The sequence below is a fragment of the Platalea leucorodia genome (genome assembly GCF_965183815.1).
Source record: "Platalea leucorodia genome assembly, chromosome: 10".
Lineage (NCBI taxonomy): Eukaryota > Metazoa > Chordata > Aves > Pelecaniformes > Threskiornithidae > Platalea > Platalea leucorodia.
Window position 1 is genome coordinate 21,550,437 of NC_138832.1, and position 16,768 is coordinate 21,567,204.

Sequence of the window (16,768 nt, forward strand, 5' to 3'; positions counted from 1 at the left end):
TTCACAGTGTTTTCAGTGTTGGCTGTTCACAAGGCATTACTGTTACAAACAGAGATAGAGAGATACCATAGGGTAGGTATAAAAATTTGTTACCAGCTAGCAGTGTCTTTGGATCATATGTGAAAGGTGTTCCACTCCAGATAACTCAGCTGACTTACATTTTTTTGCTTAATCATTAAACAAACAAAAAAATCCCAATATTTGAATCACTATTGTACTAACCTCACTTAGCATCTTGCACAATCCTTCCTAATTTCATCCGAGCTTCTGCTGGCATATTAATCATCAGACTAGTAAGTCACTTCCCTTCCTGCCCTCCAACGATAAAAACAATACTAGTTAGTATGCGGGTGCTAAAATCAGGGCTGCAAATGAGGAGCAGGTGAGCTGGCAGTTTGGACAGGTGGAGAATATCTTTTGCTCTACTTGAGCTTGCAAATTGGTCAGCAAGCGATCCATTTGCACACTTCCAGGGGGAGCTACTTTGCTATCACTAGGAAAATGACATGGTTGCAGCAGAAGAAGAAATAATAGAAGAAAATGGGAAATGCACAGGAGCATCGGCCCCAAATTGCTCGCAATGTCCATTTTGCATCCCTATATCTTGGAAGAATGGTATCCCTCTATCTCTATAGACTGGTAGGTGTTGATTTGTGGCACGGAGGATAAATCACAGAAAAAAAATGACATATAACTGTGTGTCCTTTGTCTGATTCGAAAGCACCAGTCACCTATCTGCTTATTTTGGCAGAAATACTCTACTATATCTTAAACATAGCTTGCAATATGGACATTTAGCTTCGTGTCGCTTTACATGGAATCTCCAAGGGAGTCAGAGTCATCCAAAGACAGAGGCAGATACAAGTCCTGTAGGAAGAAAGAAGAAAATGTTAACTCACACAATCAGTTTCCACCTTTGGTCACGCGTAAGGAAGCAGTCGAACGGTCCCGTTAGTGACGTTCGCAGGGATAGGGCGGAAGGCGCGTGCACTGGTTACTGGACGGACTGACCACTTGCCCAGGTAGGTCAAGGCTAAAATCAAGGCAGGTTACTTGCACAGCGGAGCAAGAGAATCTTGGTACCAGAAGACAGACGACTGTTCAGTGCTACGTTTGAGAAGTATTTTTTTATTGCTTCTGGATCAATGTGTCCGTTATAGCACGCGCATGAAAGAGCAGGACCTTTCCTTAAACAGGTGCCTCTGAACCTAAGTCCACAATAGAGTCTTACCTTGATTTGACAGCTACCCTTAGGACAAATCTCTAGGAAAATCACGTTCTGTGATTTATTCTTTATTTTAAGTAATTTCTGATCAATTAGAAGGGTTGAGAAAATAATCCCACGTTTATTATTTGGATCCAATGCTGAATGTAAAGCTTTTCCAGGGTCCCTTTCTGGGGTAACCATCTTATTCCACTTCCTTAAAGTTCTGCATGGAACTAGGTACACAAACCTGCTCAAGGGCTAAAGCTCTCCTTGGGCCTTCTTGGACTGTGACCCACACACAGGTGATAACTGTGAGCAAAATGAAGAAAAGCCCAAATACACAGCAAGGAAATTCACAACAATCTTCATATAAGAAGAGGTAAAATATGACGTTGTGGTGAACTCGACCTAAGCATTTATCATTTGATCTTTAAGGGAAAAAAAGAAAAGTGATTTCATCCTAAGCAGGAGATTGCTCCTGGGAGGAAGACAATGATGCATGAATATTCTGGTAATCTAAAATGCTACATTCATGTTTGCTGATTGGCTTAAGTTGGTGGAGATGCTCATAGATGGATTGGCTTTGCCCTCAGCAGTCACCATCTATTACAAATGTTCCATGGGCTTCACTGGAAAGATCATAAATCAGCCAGCTGAAAACATACATAAAACATTAAAGAAGGTGAGTTTTACTTGTCTTTACCAGGAAGCAAATAGTCATCTCCAAAGTCCTAAATGAGATAGTGTTTGGAAAGTATTTTAGGTCCTTGATGGCTGAAGCAAAGCCGTTTGCAGCATTTACTTTTCTTGAAATACACACAAGCAATTGTTGAATTCAGATGATCTGTCACTTTGGGCTCTACCAGGATGGTGAACAACGAATCGGAGTATGACAATCTGGACTCAGCGCAGAGTGGCACTGAATAACAGGAACATAAAAAGCTGTGACTGCTCCTATACTTTTAAAATAAATCAATACATGAATTATCTATGAGTCAGCACAGGTTTACTGAGCTCTACTAGGATGCTCTGCTACCTGTTAGCCACCCTGTTTGTTACCAGGAAAAACAGCTACTGTACTAGAACATAATTACTGCATCAGCTGTAAAAAATGACTTATTTCCTGTAAAACAGAGCATGGCCTTAAATGATTTAAAAAGAAATCCTTGAGAAGCATCATTAAAGTGATGTCTTAGAGCTTCAGTAACATTTGCATTTCTTCTGCTGTTTAATGGACCGGATTTGCCAACACTTAAGGCTTTTCAAGAGAGGAGGATTTATATGAAGATCGTATCCATCAATAACTTGTGAACTTTTTCAAACAGCGATACAAGCTCAGGGTTAAGTTGTCTCTTCTGATCCATATGGATAATCTCCAGCACACATTAATAGCTCCAGTGGAAGAAACAGGCCAATGATTTGTTGTTCACTGTCTTGCTAGAGGCCAAAGTGACAACCCTTTTAGGTAACGGGCCAGATTCTCCACTGGTTCAACATAAGGAGTTGTGCTTCCAGAGAATACAGCCATGACTTAAATGTCATACAAATCTGAGTAGACTAAGGAAGAAACAGATGTAGTAAGGTATAAGAAACGTAATACCTTGTGCTTACGGAGGCTCCCTGGGCTGGTAGGTGTGGAGATCGGGGACTGCTTTGATTTGGGTGTAGACAGCTGACTGCTTGAGGTCCCATTTGCTGTCAGAAAACAAGACAGAAGCTAGCAATCAGACAAGCAAGAGGAAGATCTTCTGTCTCCTTTGGGGAGATGGAAAATATCCAAACATTGAACACAGAAACGCTACAGTTTATTCACATTAGGCAGGAGAAAAAAACCAAGCTAATAGCATGGCCATTCCCCCAACTTAAGGCTTTCAGCTGTTCAGGACAATAGACTGTAAAATACAGTGAAATACAAAATATATTAAAGGAGCAACATTTTACATTACAAATATTCACCAAATTGATCCAAGATATACGTCACCAGAAAAACAGAAAGACAATTTCTACATTCTCAAACAGTTTAACACAATTGAAACCACATGGCATGAGAGGAAACCAGAGGCTGCAGATATCCTGGATCCTACACGAGAAATGTTAGATGTCAAATATACCCATTACAAATTAGACAAACAGCTGCCTGGAATGCCCTGGATGTCGTTAGCTGTGGCTGGCATTCAATGACCAAAAGAGCCCTCCTGAAGCCCTGGTGTAAGCACAGGGTGGCATGTCCCTGTTCACCTCCTGGGGAGGGCCAGAGCTGGCTCTGCTCTTCCTCCACGGCCTGCACCAGAGACGTGACCATGGTCCCTCGGGGAGGAACAGGAGAACCACATCAAGCGAAGATCCCCTTGCAAAGATCAAAATCTGGCCTTTTGGGTTGCTTCACTTGTTTGTGTTGCTTTGAAGAAAACACAGTTATTCGCCATTTTAAAAAATACTATTAATTTAAACCAAACGGCTTTAGGAAGGGGTGTTCATTGAGACCTTCACAGAGCTGGCTTTTAGTGAAAGTGAAGGGCCCCAGGTCTACGTCAGGGCAAGCTATTATGCATTTATTGGACTAAAAAGGAATCAAAGTAAATAGTGTATTATGCAGAAAAATGAAGGGAAACAAAATGGAATAAGGATAAATTAATTTCTTCCTACCACTGGTGTTCTTTGAAGTAAGCTAATGTCTTTGATAATGGCCAGGCGTCACAATACGTATTTCGTACGGAGATACTTACGCATAGTGAAATTGGTCATTCATAGGTTGTGCATCAACCCCAGGCATACAGACCCTCTTGTTACCAGGGCTTGTAAACACGTACCTTCATCAGCACAAGCAGCACTACTTGAGGGAAGGAAATTCAAACTCATGCTGGCTGTGTCCAAGCGCATTAGCTTTTCTGGCCTTTTCTTCTGCAATCCAAGCAGCAGCAAGCAGGAGGCCTTATGGGCATTAAACTCCATATCCCAATCAAGTCTACAGAAAGTGACATTTCCAGAACCTACTCCAGGAGTCAACATACTCAGCACAAGCCACAAAACTAAACCCCAAATATTTTGATTGTCGTTTCCTTAAGTGGCAATAGTGTTGCCAGCCCTCCAGATAACTACACAAATCCCTACCCCTTTTAAAGAAAGCCTTTTAAATTGTGTTGACGTTTCATAGGGAGAGAGAAAGACAAGCATATAAAGATCCAGGCTTGTTGTCGTGCCCCCTAAGTGCCCGGTACCTCTGTATCCTATTACTCGAACTGTAAAGGCATGTGCACAGGAGCATGGATGATTTCAGCATATGGGACTTACACTTTCAATTGCAATAGCTGAATGTGTAAATCAGTTACTTAAAATTAAGCAAGTGTCTGGAGAACTAATAAGGGTATAAAGTATCATACGGTGAGAAAAAGGTGTGCGAGTGTTGTATTTTTAAGAGCAAACCCAGCATAAATCTTGCTTTAATACCTAAGACACTTCATTCCTCTTCTCTGTTACCTTCTTGTGAGAAAGAGGGGGGCAGTTAAGGTTTGTAGTATCACTGGCCCAAACGTAGAGGTCATACATGTGAATTCAAGTAAGCGTAAAGAAACACGTGCTGTAAGCCACAGGACAAAGGAGGAGCTGCCGGCGTGTTAAAGCAGCGCAGACTCAACAGATTCATGGTGATGTGGGCCCTCTGCATCGTTTCTACGCGGAAGGCACTATGGGAAGAGGAGGCACTATGGGAAGAGGAGGCTATTCATCAGAGAGAGCTTTTTTTCCCATTACAAATTCACCTCACTGAGGAAACAGATATTCCTTAAAAGGTGGCAGAAAGAATGATTTATAGGTAATTGGGGAACAGAGTGACCCTTCACCTCCCCATTCCACTCAGACCATTCTTTATTGGTGGGGGAGAAACCTAGTTATGGAAACCCAGAAACTGTTACACACCGGCCCCTGCACTGCGACGTGCCGCTTTTCACTTCACTCCGGTTCTACAAAGTCAGCTGCCCTCGAGGTTGGTGGGAAAAAAAGCAGAGTTCACTAACTGTATGCCATATAATGAAGGCAATTCAGAGAAAAAGAACTTGGATCTCTTTTATGTTTTTTTTTTTACCAAGTGACTTTGGGTTTTCTATTGAAGAAAATGTGGGGTACGATAGTACTAATATAATCTGTATCAGCTAGAATCCATCTCTAATTTCTAAAACGCCTCTTTCTTTTTTTTATTTCCAATTATCACTGATCCTGAGGCAGAAAGCAATCCTTCCTAAGACAAAGAATGCCACGTAACAACTCTACAAAGAACCCAAATTTCCCTTCCATAAACAGGAAGACTGGAAGAACGGCTAACAGTCGGTGTGCAGCAAACAGCTGTGATTGCTGCAGGGAAGGACATAAATTCCCTAATACAATGCGACTTTTAAGTGCTACAGCAGGGATGTTAATATTTTATGAGCACCAATGAAAAGACAGATGTGACATCCAAATCAGAAATCCAATGAGACGGATGTATATCATTACAAATACTCACAAAGAGTTTTGCAGCAGGAGCAACAATTAAGAAGCCCAGTTTAATTTTCTTTGTGTCTGATAATGAAGAATAGTGTTCATAATCAAACTTGCATGCATTTCTTTTGAAGTCAAATGCAAGAAAATAACAAGAGGCAAAGAGCAGATCCCAGGTGGTGTATAACACTGCTGCTCCACTAAAATCTGCTGATGACTTATGGTAGCTAAGGATCTCACATAAGCTGGGCTATTGGAAAACATTCTTTATAACCAGCTTTAATTTTAATTAATTTGGTTTTTTTCCACCACGTTATTGTTTGTGTATTATGTCTTATTTATGTCACTGTATTTTGCAACCTCAATTTACCTTAAAGCCCCTTTGTGCATATGGCACATCCTTTAATTGCACGAACATGTGCACCAGTGTGTTTCATAGGATCCTTACCTCCTTCAGTGCCCAAGACAATTTGTACTCGGGAGATAAATCAGGCTTGTCCAGCAAACGAGAGGAGGATGGAGAATATAGCATAGTGTCATGTTTGAGATGGCTATGAGAGATCCAGGTAAACTGAATTCTCTGCCTGCTTCTCCCACAGATATTTTAGCCAAACTGCACATATGCAATTGTTCCTTGAGTGTTGCTCAGGTTTGCTTGGATGACTGGGACTCTAGATCTGAATTTCCAGCAATGATAAGCACCGAGACCTGTAAATGAGGTTAGTGAGGTCCATCCATTGAACTCACATTTTTATCAATGAACAGAACTGGAAAAAGCAGGGCCCAGGGGTCACAGTGAGTGCTCAAAATCTGCGAAGATATCTCTTTTTCTATCTGTTTGTAAAATAAGGTTAATACTCCTTGCTCCATGGGGGTTCCCAGGGTGCTGCAGATGAGTTCCTAGTTTGAGGAGCACATGCTCATACATCACAAGAGTGAGAGAAAGAACCATGAAATACGTGGATGGTTTTGTCTCCAGGTCAGGGTCTGAAGTGTCACCAAGAAAATAAAGAGAGGCAACAACCAGGACAGGGACAGCATAAAGCAAATGTAGAAATAGCAGCTCTTTTAGTGAGCAGAAGCCACCCTGCCCTCCGGGACAGAGGAGCCTGTGGGAAAAATAAAGACTCCATTGTAGTGTTTATTCAGGAGTGGAAGAATTCAGATTGCACAGGCATCCTTCACTCAGGCACCTCCTAACTTCCAAGCACTCAGCTCTGCAGTGTTGGCACTCTTTTCTCATCACATTTTGTGAGGGTGATCTCTCCGCTGGATGCGTACCATGGATTGTCAGCTAGCAGAATGTAAGCGCAAGTGGGATAACAAGCTGCTCTATCTTGTGTGCAATCCAAAAGACATCTGCTGCCTTTTTAACACATTCATATATAATGACCCTGGGGAGCCAGATCTGCAGTCAGGACAGACTGACGTTCTGTATCTGTTTTGCTAATTGCTGCTGCTTTGTGAATATGCTTTTGTCCCTCTACCCAAACCCTTCCATTAGAGGACTGAGAAACTAAAGTCCTGCAGCAGTGCCTCAGAGCCTGTTCATAGGCTCCCTGAGCCAAATCAAGGCAAAGCTGGGGAAGGACATTTTCAGATTTCAGCTCAGGTACCTGTGGCTCTGCACTGCAAAGGACTAAGATCGTGCTGGTTTTAAAAATCATAAACTCTCCTATCACAGCACATGTATTTATACAACTGGACTTGTTTGTTATGTGAGTTACTGTAAGATAAATTCCTGTTTTTATAACAAAGAAGTAATGGCAAACGATATCATTATTTTCTCCCCTGTATCTCTCCCCTGAGATTTAGCTCTGTCTTTTCTTTGGTTTGACTTCTTATTGGAGTGGTCTGTTAAAGAAATTTTGCCAAACTTCATGCTGACTGTACCCCAGTTTCAATCTCATGGACCATAGCAGCAGCACAGAGACTGACCTCCCTATGCCCAGTTTTCCTGTTCTGTTCGGAGAAGAAACTGGATGATATACTGCAGGTGTAGCTTAGTCTGGATTTTATTGCTCTAAGCTGTGTCATTTAGCAAAGGTAACTTCACAGAAAGAAAAATAGAGGCTAGAAATAACCATAGAAGCTTTGTAACTCCAATTCTGTGCTCTAAATTGGGATCAGATACATTTGGGTCATCCCCAATAGAGGTCTTATGTTTTAAAAGCACCAAGTCTGACAGGGACTCGCAGCCTCCCTAGGAGACCTGCTTCAGTGATTAGGAGGCTTATTGAAAAGTGTTCCTAATATCTGATCTATATATCCCTTATTAAAGATTAAACCAATGTCCTGTCCTATCCCTGACAAGTACGCAGGAAAATTGAGCCTTATCCTCTTTTTAATACTTCAAATGCATTTGAAGAGTGTTAAATTGTCCCTTCTCGATCTTCCTTTTTTCTAAGCTGAATCAGTCCATTTCCTTCAACCTTCCCTCTCAATGCAGTTTCTGAACCCTAGGAAATTTCTTCTGGATTTTCTCTAGTTTGCCTATGTCTTTTTTAGTATGTTCAGTCCATACTAAAACACAACAACCCAAGCTCAGCTAAGGCCAGATAGAGACACCAGTCCCTTCCAGTCTCAATTCACACCTGATACATGATAAACTCGTTCAGCTCTACTAGCTAGCATTTGGGAGACAGAGAAGAGAAAGGCACTTGGATATATTCTTGTAGAGGGAAAAGTAAAATCCTGCTGTATTTTGCTAACCGCACCTTGCTGGAGGCAACATGTTGGTCGAGTTAGGTGGAGGATATAGATGACAGGCTGCATCCCAGCTCCAGCACCAAAGAGATGGGAAGCTAAGGGATATACTGGAAGCCCAGTGGGAACTGCTGGCAAAGCAGCCAGGGCCTTCCAGTCCAACTGAACCAAGAGATGAAAGCAGCCCCATGAAGGAAGGATCAGCACAGTGTCTGGAGGAATAGCTGGATCGAAACAGAAATACACTGGCATTGCTGAGAAGGTATATATGTGGGTTGGGGGTTAATGAGAGAAGGAAGAAAGGATTCCCTTGGGAATATAAGGACTGTGGTCTGTTACCATCTGCTTATAGCAAGACACTTCATTCTTCATTCATTCATTTCATTTTCATTCATTCATTCATTCATTTCAATGACTGTATGGTAAATAAAGAGATAAAAGTACCATGCCAAGAAAACAGTGTTTAACATGTTTCTGTGGATTAGCTACCTCATTTTTCGAATATCCTTGGAGCTGAAGGGCTCTGACTGCCTAGAGGGAATTGAGCTTTTCACAGTGAGGCCATGACACATCTAGGCAGGAGGCAAATTACCTCCGGCAGAAGGTAGCAATTCAACCAGTGAACTCGAATCACTGCAGCTGGGAGCTGGCACTCTCTGTGCGGTTGCGCTTCTGTGCGTGGCCTTTTGTCCTGACGTTTTTTTAACAAAATATTTTACGTGTTCTTTGTTGCTCCACGTTAATCCTTGTTATTTTGGAATGGGTGCTCACCGCTTACTTAGCTGACTCACTACCAGGAGTGCTGGAACAAGACAGTCAAAGAATACATTACAGTTCACATCTAGCTGGTGATAGGAGCAATTAAATGGCTTCGAAGCTGCTTCCTTTTCAGTGCTAGATTTACAGACTTGCTACATATATTGCCTTCTGTATTCTGATGTTGTTCTGGCTCAGAGGTGGCCCCGGAGACCGCAGTCAGGAACAAAGCTTTGGGTGCCATCAGGGGAAACTGGACTCCAGCCAGCAGTATGCTCTCTACGGCTCTCCCAGAAAGCTAGGTATACCTGGATCTATATTTCTCATTGAGAAGTAGATCACTAAATCCATAGTGAAAACCAGAAGGAGCAAAGGATATCAAAGACAAATGGAGATCACCTGGCACAGAAGGCAGATCCCTACAGAGAAAGCTTCCAGGCTGACAAATCAACTTAAATGGGGATCTACACAGTCTGTGATGATGGCTAACACAGCATCAGGCCATGCAGTGATGGTTATTCATGAATGATGGTTATTCCTTCACCTGCATAACCTGACAGTTTACTGTGGCAGGACTGAATGCGTTAGAGCGTGTGCAGGTTGCGGGAGCAGTCTCTGATCCACTGGGGTGCAGACAGTGGCCTTGCCAGAGCGTGGCTTGCCTCTGCTGGAAGGTCTGGAGCACGTGCTGCAGCCACTCTGCTGCTGGAGGGGTCTTTTGTCTCTGGCAATCTGTGAGATAATAGCTTTGGGTTTAGCAATATTATTCTCCAAATGCTTTCAGAACACACAAATGCCCCAAATAAAGAGTCTCAAAGCTCTTTCCTGTGCATGATTCCATGGGTAGGTTACAGAGCTGTGTATACAGATTGGTTATCGCTGTCTTGGACGATGCATTGGGAAGGAAGGCATGAACAGCTTAAATGATGCTCTCAAAGCCATGGAGTGAGTCAGTGGAGAAGACTGGAATAAAACACAAGTCCTTGAACACCCCAGCCTGTGTGGAGGGTAGCTGCTGCTTGGGCACAAAGCATTTCCACAGCTCTGAATGAGAAGTGTTTTATTTATGTTGACATAAAGATCAGAAGCGTTCCTACAGTGAATGGTAGAGAAAGCGGATGCAATGTTTGCATGCTGTCCATGTTACATCCTCAGAATTACCACTAGCAAGCTCTGCTGAAGGAGTGTTTTTTTTCTGTTCTTACTGTGCTATAACAGTGACTTATTATTTTTGTCCACTCTCTGCTGGCAGCATCGAAGCTCTTGCCAAGGAGTGAGGCACGGTTGTGCACGCACAATCTGCTTTAAGCCTTAGGTGCCTCTGTGGGCAGTGCACCACCATCCACATGTAAATCCACTGCATTCTCATTTTTCCTGCTGATAAATAATGTGCCATTTTCCCATATGCTTTAACTGGGAAATGGAATAATTAGGATGAGAAATGGAAGAAAATAACACCCTTTTCTGTAACTGCGGTGTGCTTGTAATGAGGAGGGCTCAGACTTCTTTCACTCAAACAGCATGGAGATTTACTTCGGAATCTGCATTTACATCAGTGCCAGATGTGTCACAATGGCCTTAGAGACTATGGTGGAAAAAACGATACAGAAACCTACACAGAAAAGAACTGAAAAGGACAGAACCTAATAACATAGAATCAAGGAAACTCCAAGTTCTGATATGACAACCACAGCAGAATGAACAACAGCAAAGACAGAAGGTACAAATGGGTAGGCGATTGAACACAGAGCGAAAATGTTTGATATACTTGAAATAAAACTGCTTTTAAATCCTTTCACAAATTAAATAGGTGAGAATCCTGAAAAAAATGGGTCAGATCCTCTTTTATTAATCAGGTTTCATTCAGCATTCCTTGCCTTTTTAATGTGATAACTTCAAAATCCAGCTAAGCCTGTTGGTTGTTTATGTAAATATTGACTCTTAAGTAACATGCAGACTCGCTTTCTTTACTACAAATTCAAGGGACGAGAACACAAGGTGGTATTCTTTTTTTGTCTCTGTCCTGAGAAAACAACCGTCTTTGATTACCTTTCCAGTGCTGAGAGAGTTCAGTCATTTTTTAATTCTCATTAAGCAGGACAGGCTGCCATTTTTTTCTGTATTGACATCACAGGAAAGTACGAAAGACCCTTGTCTAGATGGATTAAAGAAACCTGATTTGTCCTTCATTACTGGCCTTAACTCCAGGAGCTGGCTATTGTTCAGCATTTCTGGTTATTTTAATCTCCTGAAAGGCTCTACTAACTGTGTTCATTAAACCTCATCAGATGACTCACCATTTTGTTCCTGGGAGTCATTCAATCAGTTAAAATCAGGATCACAATAGTTGCCATTTCACATCAGACTATATGTTCATGCAATAAAGTCTAGTTCCGATCGTAATTAGCACCTGATGCTTATGGAGAAGGTTTAAATGCTGTTTCACAACTCATGCATGAGCTGACTCCCAGATCATTGAATGGGGATTGTTTGTTTCTTTTTAAATCAACAACATATTTTTCATCATGCCTTCAATGTACCTACGCAACTTTACCATGCATTTGGGATTGTAAAAGCTTTTTAGATTATAGCAAGCCTGAGGTTAAGAACAGCCAACACTGGAATCTTGAAGGAATACTCTATGAATGCAGAGTCACCTTACAGAGAAATAACTTCTTTAAAATCACAGAGTCTTGGCCTGTGCCAATCAATTTCACGTTGTCCCTTTAAGCAGCTGAAGAACATCAAGAGACCCTAAACAAATTAACTGCTTCCTGGGCAAAATCTTTCGGAATACTGTCAGGAGAATTTTATATCCCGCAATCCAATATCTACTGATGGTCAACTGTTGTGTGGTGTGCACATGCAATATGCAATGTGTTACCGTGAAGGTGAAAAACAATTTCTGTTTTATATCACCTGTGTTAATACTGTGGGTCACGTGAATTTAAGCTTCGAAGCTCTCCCGGAATCCTGAAGTGCTTATTTGGTGATTTGGCCATTTTAGTGAAAGGCCATGTCTGGTTCTCTTTTGGTAAAATACAGGTAGACAGATGTCACACCTAGAGATCCACCCTCTCCATCATGACTCTACAAACTATCAATTACCAGAGGTGTGATAGTCAGTCCAGCCTGTAATTTATAGGCTCTGTGGCTCTCCAGTCCAGTGGCTACTGGGAGGGAGGGAGGGATTTCAAACAGTGCAAGCTGCTGCAGCAAATCAGGATTCCAGTTTTCCTTCTCTTCTGTTACTGAATGAATGTCTCAGTATCACATCAATAAACCCATCACCAGTTCTCCAATTGCAAGGTCACTGGTCTTCTTTAAAAAATGATTGGAAGGGGACACTTCTGACCTGTGCAATAATTAACACTTGCATTGCACAGGAGGTTATTCTAAATCAGTCTGTATCTATAGGGAACATATGGGAGCAGCGTGGGCCTGGATTTCCTGCCTGTGAAACGAAAACTACTTTTAAAATTTTGTTAGGGCAGGAGGCTGTGAGACTGTGGGTGGTATGACCTAAAGCCACAACTGCACTTAACCGACCAGAGAATTCCTCTCCAATATTTATTAAGTACGCCTATACTCTAGCACCAGCTTCACGTTTTTAAACAATGCTGAAGTTTCGTATGCAAACACCCCAAGTCAGTGTATCCAAAGACAGACAATATGTGTTTTTCTCTTGAGCACAGTTAATATTCAGACACCAGAAAACAATCACTCACCATCTTGATGGTTACCTGAATCGGCTGGAGACTTGCTCCGGCGCATGGGGGCTGGACTCTTTGCTGAGCTCTTCTGAGGGGTGGGAGATGACTTACTGCCCGTGGCAGTCGCAGGGCTCCCTTTCATCACCCGGCACTCTAAGGAAACAGACAGCAACCGTGGTTACGTTCCTACCTAATCTTGCTGCCTGTGGACACCAGGTATGAAACACCCTTGGGCAGCTTAGTGCTTTGTCTTCAAAGAGCTGTAGAAAACATCAACGGCAAGGGAAAAGCTGATATCATATTTTCTCCAGAGCAGAAAGGAGACTTTTTAGGGGGCGGGCAAGAAGAAGAACAGCGTTGCTCCTCTAGAGGAGGTGCTGAGACAGCGTATGTCAAGATCAGGCTGGCTCCCTAGCAGGGCCCATCCCCGTACCTCTGTCCTACCAAGGATTTTCTGCCCTTCCCCTTGCCTTGGTTCTCACCAACTAGTGAACACAATGAAAATGGTCAGCACTGACTGAGGGAAGAATCAGGCCAAAAAAACATTTAATTTACTGTAACCCTTCCATGAAGACCTAGTAGTAGGACCAATGAGTGCAATTTATGTGGATGCAGAAAGCCAGCAAAAAGCTCATGGCATGACGTAAAGGTCTTTAAGTGGCAGATGAGACATCTGCCCCAGGAGGCTTTCACCCAGCCTGAATCAACCTCTTCTGTGGTTTCAACAAGCTGCAGCTTTTCGGATGCAGAAAGCAAAGAAGACAAAATGGTTTTACAAAACATGTCCTCTGTCCTGGCCACTCATCCCTTTCAGAAAGGTTTGTATAAACAAATCTAGTAGATTTATGTACTTAAAGACATGAGCAGATGAGAACCCCAACTGTGTTTTCTTAAAAAATAAATAGGCCAGGAAGAGTGGAAAATGTAAACATGATCTATAGCGTCCTGCAGAAGGGAACTGAAATGCTAACAAACCTCTGTGTGTCCCAGGATTTCAGGCACGCCAGATCTTCAAAACCAGGGTTTATTTACACTGAGAGCTAACAGAAAAAGCACTTTCCACCCCTCAAGTTATTAACTTAACCCAGTTAAGAAGGCGGCAATAAAAAAGGGATTTCCTTTTTGTCAAATGCTAACTGGTCTCACCTCATCTCCTACAACAGATTGTCCTCACCAAGATGTGAAAAACAGGTCTTTTTTACAGACATGAATTAGATGTTCCACATACAGACATTTTTTTATGGAAAAGTTCAGCTCAGCCTGCATGGGCTGGACTGAGGACTCCCTTGACTGGATTCCCTAATGGGAATCAACTAAGGCAGCACGTAGCGGATAAATAATTGGTCAACCGAAAACAAGTTGTCTGACCTAAATGCATGTGTTATTTATTTATATATCAGTATATCTATGAAAATGTAATTGCCTTAAATTTTTCCCCAGGCTTTCCTCATTCTCAGACAGCCAAGAGTCAGTCTCTTCTTCTTCCAGATGGTTTGCGAGAGTTTGCTGTGGGGTCACGCGGTAGAAGAATATGAAGAGAGGATGCCCTGTGCTCCAGGGATACTGCATGGCGATAATTAAACCTACAATAAGTTTATTCTCTCTCCTGCTAAACGGATTTTGGAAACTAAATCAGGGATAGAAAAAGTTGTGTGTTTTTTTTTCAAAGGCACTTGACTTCTCACAGATGATGCCACAGAAAGGCTTGTAGGGCTCCAGCACCGATATAGCCCCAATTCTTTATACATGAAGAGCAGTAGTGACTTGGGGGGGAGGTGTGGAAGGTAGTCTATCTCTCCTCAATACTAAAGAATATAGTGTTTGATGAGACACTGTGAAATAGCCACTAGGAGAGTGTGCAAATAACTGCTCCTGGTGTTAATGAGCCAAGCCAAAACATAGGAAAAAATTGTTTTCAGTCACTGCAGAAGTAATATTTTTCAAGGCTCTTACCTATAGCTGTTTACCAAAAACAGTGCAACATTTCGATCTTAGAGCACGATTTGCTTGCCCAGCCATAGGCAGCAAATGCTATGTGAGATACACTAGAGTACAGCCTCCCTGGAGCAGAGTGGGTCTCCTCGTCCCCCTGTGTGATAGCTGTCAATCATAAATCACATGGCTATCTCAGAAACCAAGGGGGTCTCAAAGGGTGTCAGACATCTATGTTTAGTCACCTGAATTACTCCCTAAAAAAATAAACCTAAAAAGTGAGAATACTTTGTGTTGCGTCTTTTCAAGAGCTTTCAAATTTATTTTCTTCCCAGGGGAGTAATTCCTTGAAAAGAAACTCAGCTTTGCATTTTCCAGCACAGCAAGGCTGACTCTGAGGAATTCCTCCAGCTCAGCCGTTGGCAAGTGTCAGTACACCACAGGCAATCACTGAGCATTTGCACATCTTGAAACAAGGTTCTAAAGGTGGAAACCTGACTGTGCTGAAGTTAGTGTAAACAGGCCTCTCAGCGTCACAGGGGGGGGTGACATTTCTGTGGGCTGATGCTGAAACCAGTTGGTACGAATGAGACAGAGCAGCGGCATCTGGAAGGTGCTCAGCCACAGGGATTATAGGGCGGAAGCTGTGGTGGGCAGTCAGGAGGAAAAAGATGACATAATCCTCTCTTATACTATTTCTCATTTTGTTTCCTGATGTCCTGCCAATAATAACCAGCAATCCAAGTGCATGTCATCCAAACAGGCAAGAAAAAGTACCCCATGACAGAGGAGATTTTAATAAGTGACATTCATCTGCAAGACCTCAGGACTCACAGTTCTCCTTGCAGCACCTGACTCATAACAAGGAAGGATGATGGGTGTATAGTGGGAAAATGCTGCTGGCTAACAGCTCCTCATCAGCTTCTTGAGAGGTGCAGGGCACCCCTACCCCCCTGAAAATACCACTGAGAGCTGCAGTTACTCAGTGCCTTCCCAACGGCAGGCTTGGCTTATTTTTGTTAGAGAAATCCACACTGGAGAAATCAGTAGTAACCAGGAGTGTAGGCAGAGAGCTGGGCTTCCCATCAAGTTGCTCTGCTAGGATTGCATCCAAACTGTTTTACAGTGTGGAACTCCCCGTGGAGCTGACTCAACTGCCGAGTGTTAAAAAAAATATGAAGCTCAGGTTACAGATCGCTTCCCCAGCCTGACACAGGCTTTATTCTCTGCCTGCAAAGTTTCAGATGAACCTTGGAAACTTTCTTTGAATTACCCAAGACCACCAAATGGGTTCATCTGGAGTACATGGGTCAGAAGTACCAGCATCAAATAAAATCAGGCTTGCAAAGGAGTCATAAAAATACAGTGCTTGAAGATTAGAGGCTGCTTGATTTCCTGGTATACGGCAGAAGTCCTCTTTGGTCTTCAATGCCGAGCCAGTTCGTAGCATAGAAGACAGCATGGGGCTCCTGTTCCTCATAGAGGATACCTAGAGCTTTGGGAAATGAGCGTCAATGTTTGGAGACTACATTTTCTTCTAGTTTAAATGGTCAAAGTTACATTAATTAGCTCTTGCTGCACTCACTGGCACCAGCAGACAGCCTGCACTGTTGGTGTGTACAGTTGCCAGGTGGGGTAGGTGGTAACTCCTACAAGCAAGCTCTGTATATTCTGTGAAATCAAAGATTTCATGGCTTAATTGATCATAGAGGCTCGCGTTATTACACATCCGTGCTTGCAGTTGTAACAGGGACAAATAATGGTGCTGTTCCAGTCCCCCCCATCTAGAAAGGGAATTATTGCCCTGCTTTTTGAATCAGCAGAAGAAAGCAGTGGAGGGAGTGATTTTTCTTTTAACAGTGTTTGTTCCCATTTTTTAATATTCACATGTGTACGTAAGGACAAGGGTCCTTCTACTGTTTAATTCTCAAGAAAAATGTGTCTGTCTGACTGCAGCTGGATAAAATTGAAAGGATATACA

At 42.5% G+C, this 16,768-nt stretch overlaps 1 protein-coding gene across 2 annotated transcripts in view; it reads right to left on the bottom strand.

Annotated features, from left to right (window-relative positions):
* Window positions 1-810: 810 nt before the first annotated feature.
* The window catches only part of DCX (doublecortin), a gene marked incomplete at its 3' end in the record, with an annotated part of 72,884 nt that continues 56,926 nt past the window's right edge, over window positions 811-16,768 (bottom strand). The window contains exons 4-6 of one of the 2 annotated variants that reach the window (XM_082322907.1): window positions 12,871-13,008; window positions 2,808-2,902; window positions 811-867 (exon numbers count right to left, since the gene is read on the bottom strand). In XM_082322907.1, the coding sequence (XP_082179033.1) occupies window positions 811-867; window positions 2,808-2,902; window positions 12,871-13,008 (290 nt within the window). The remainder of the gene's footprint in view (window positions 868-2,807; window positions 2,903-12,870; window positions 13,009-16,768) is intronic. The other variant, XM_082322908.1, reaches the window with a different exon arrangement.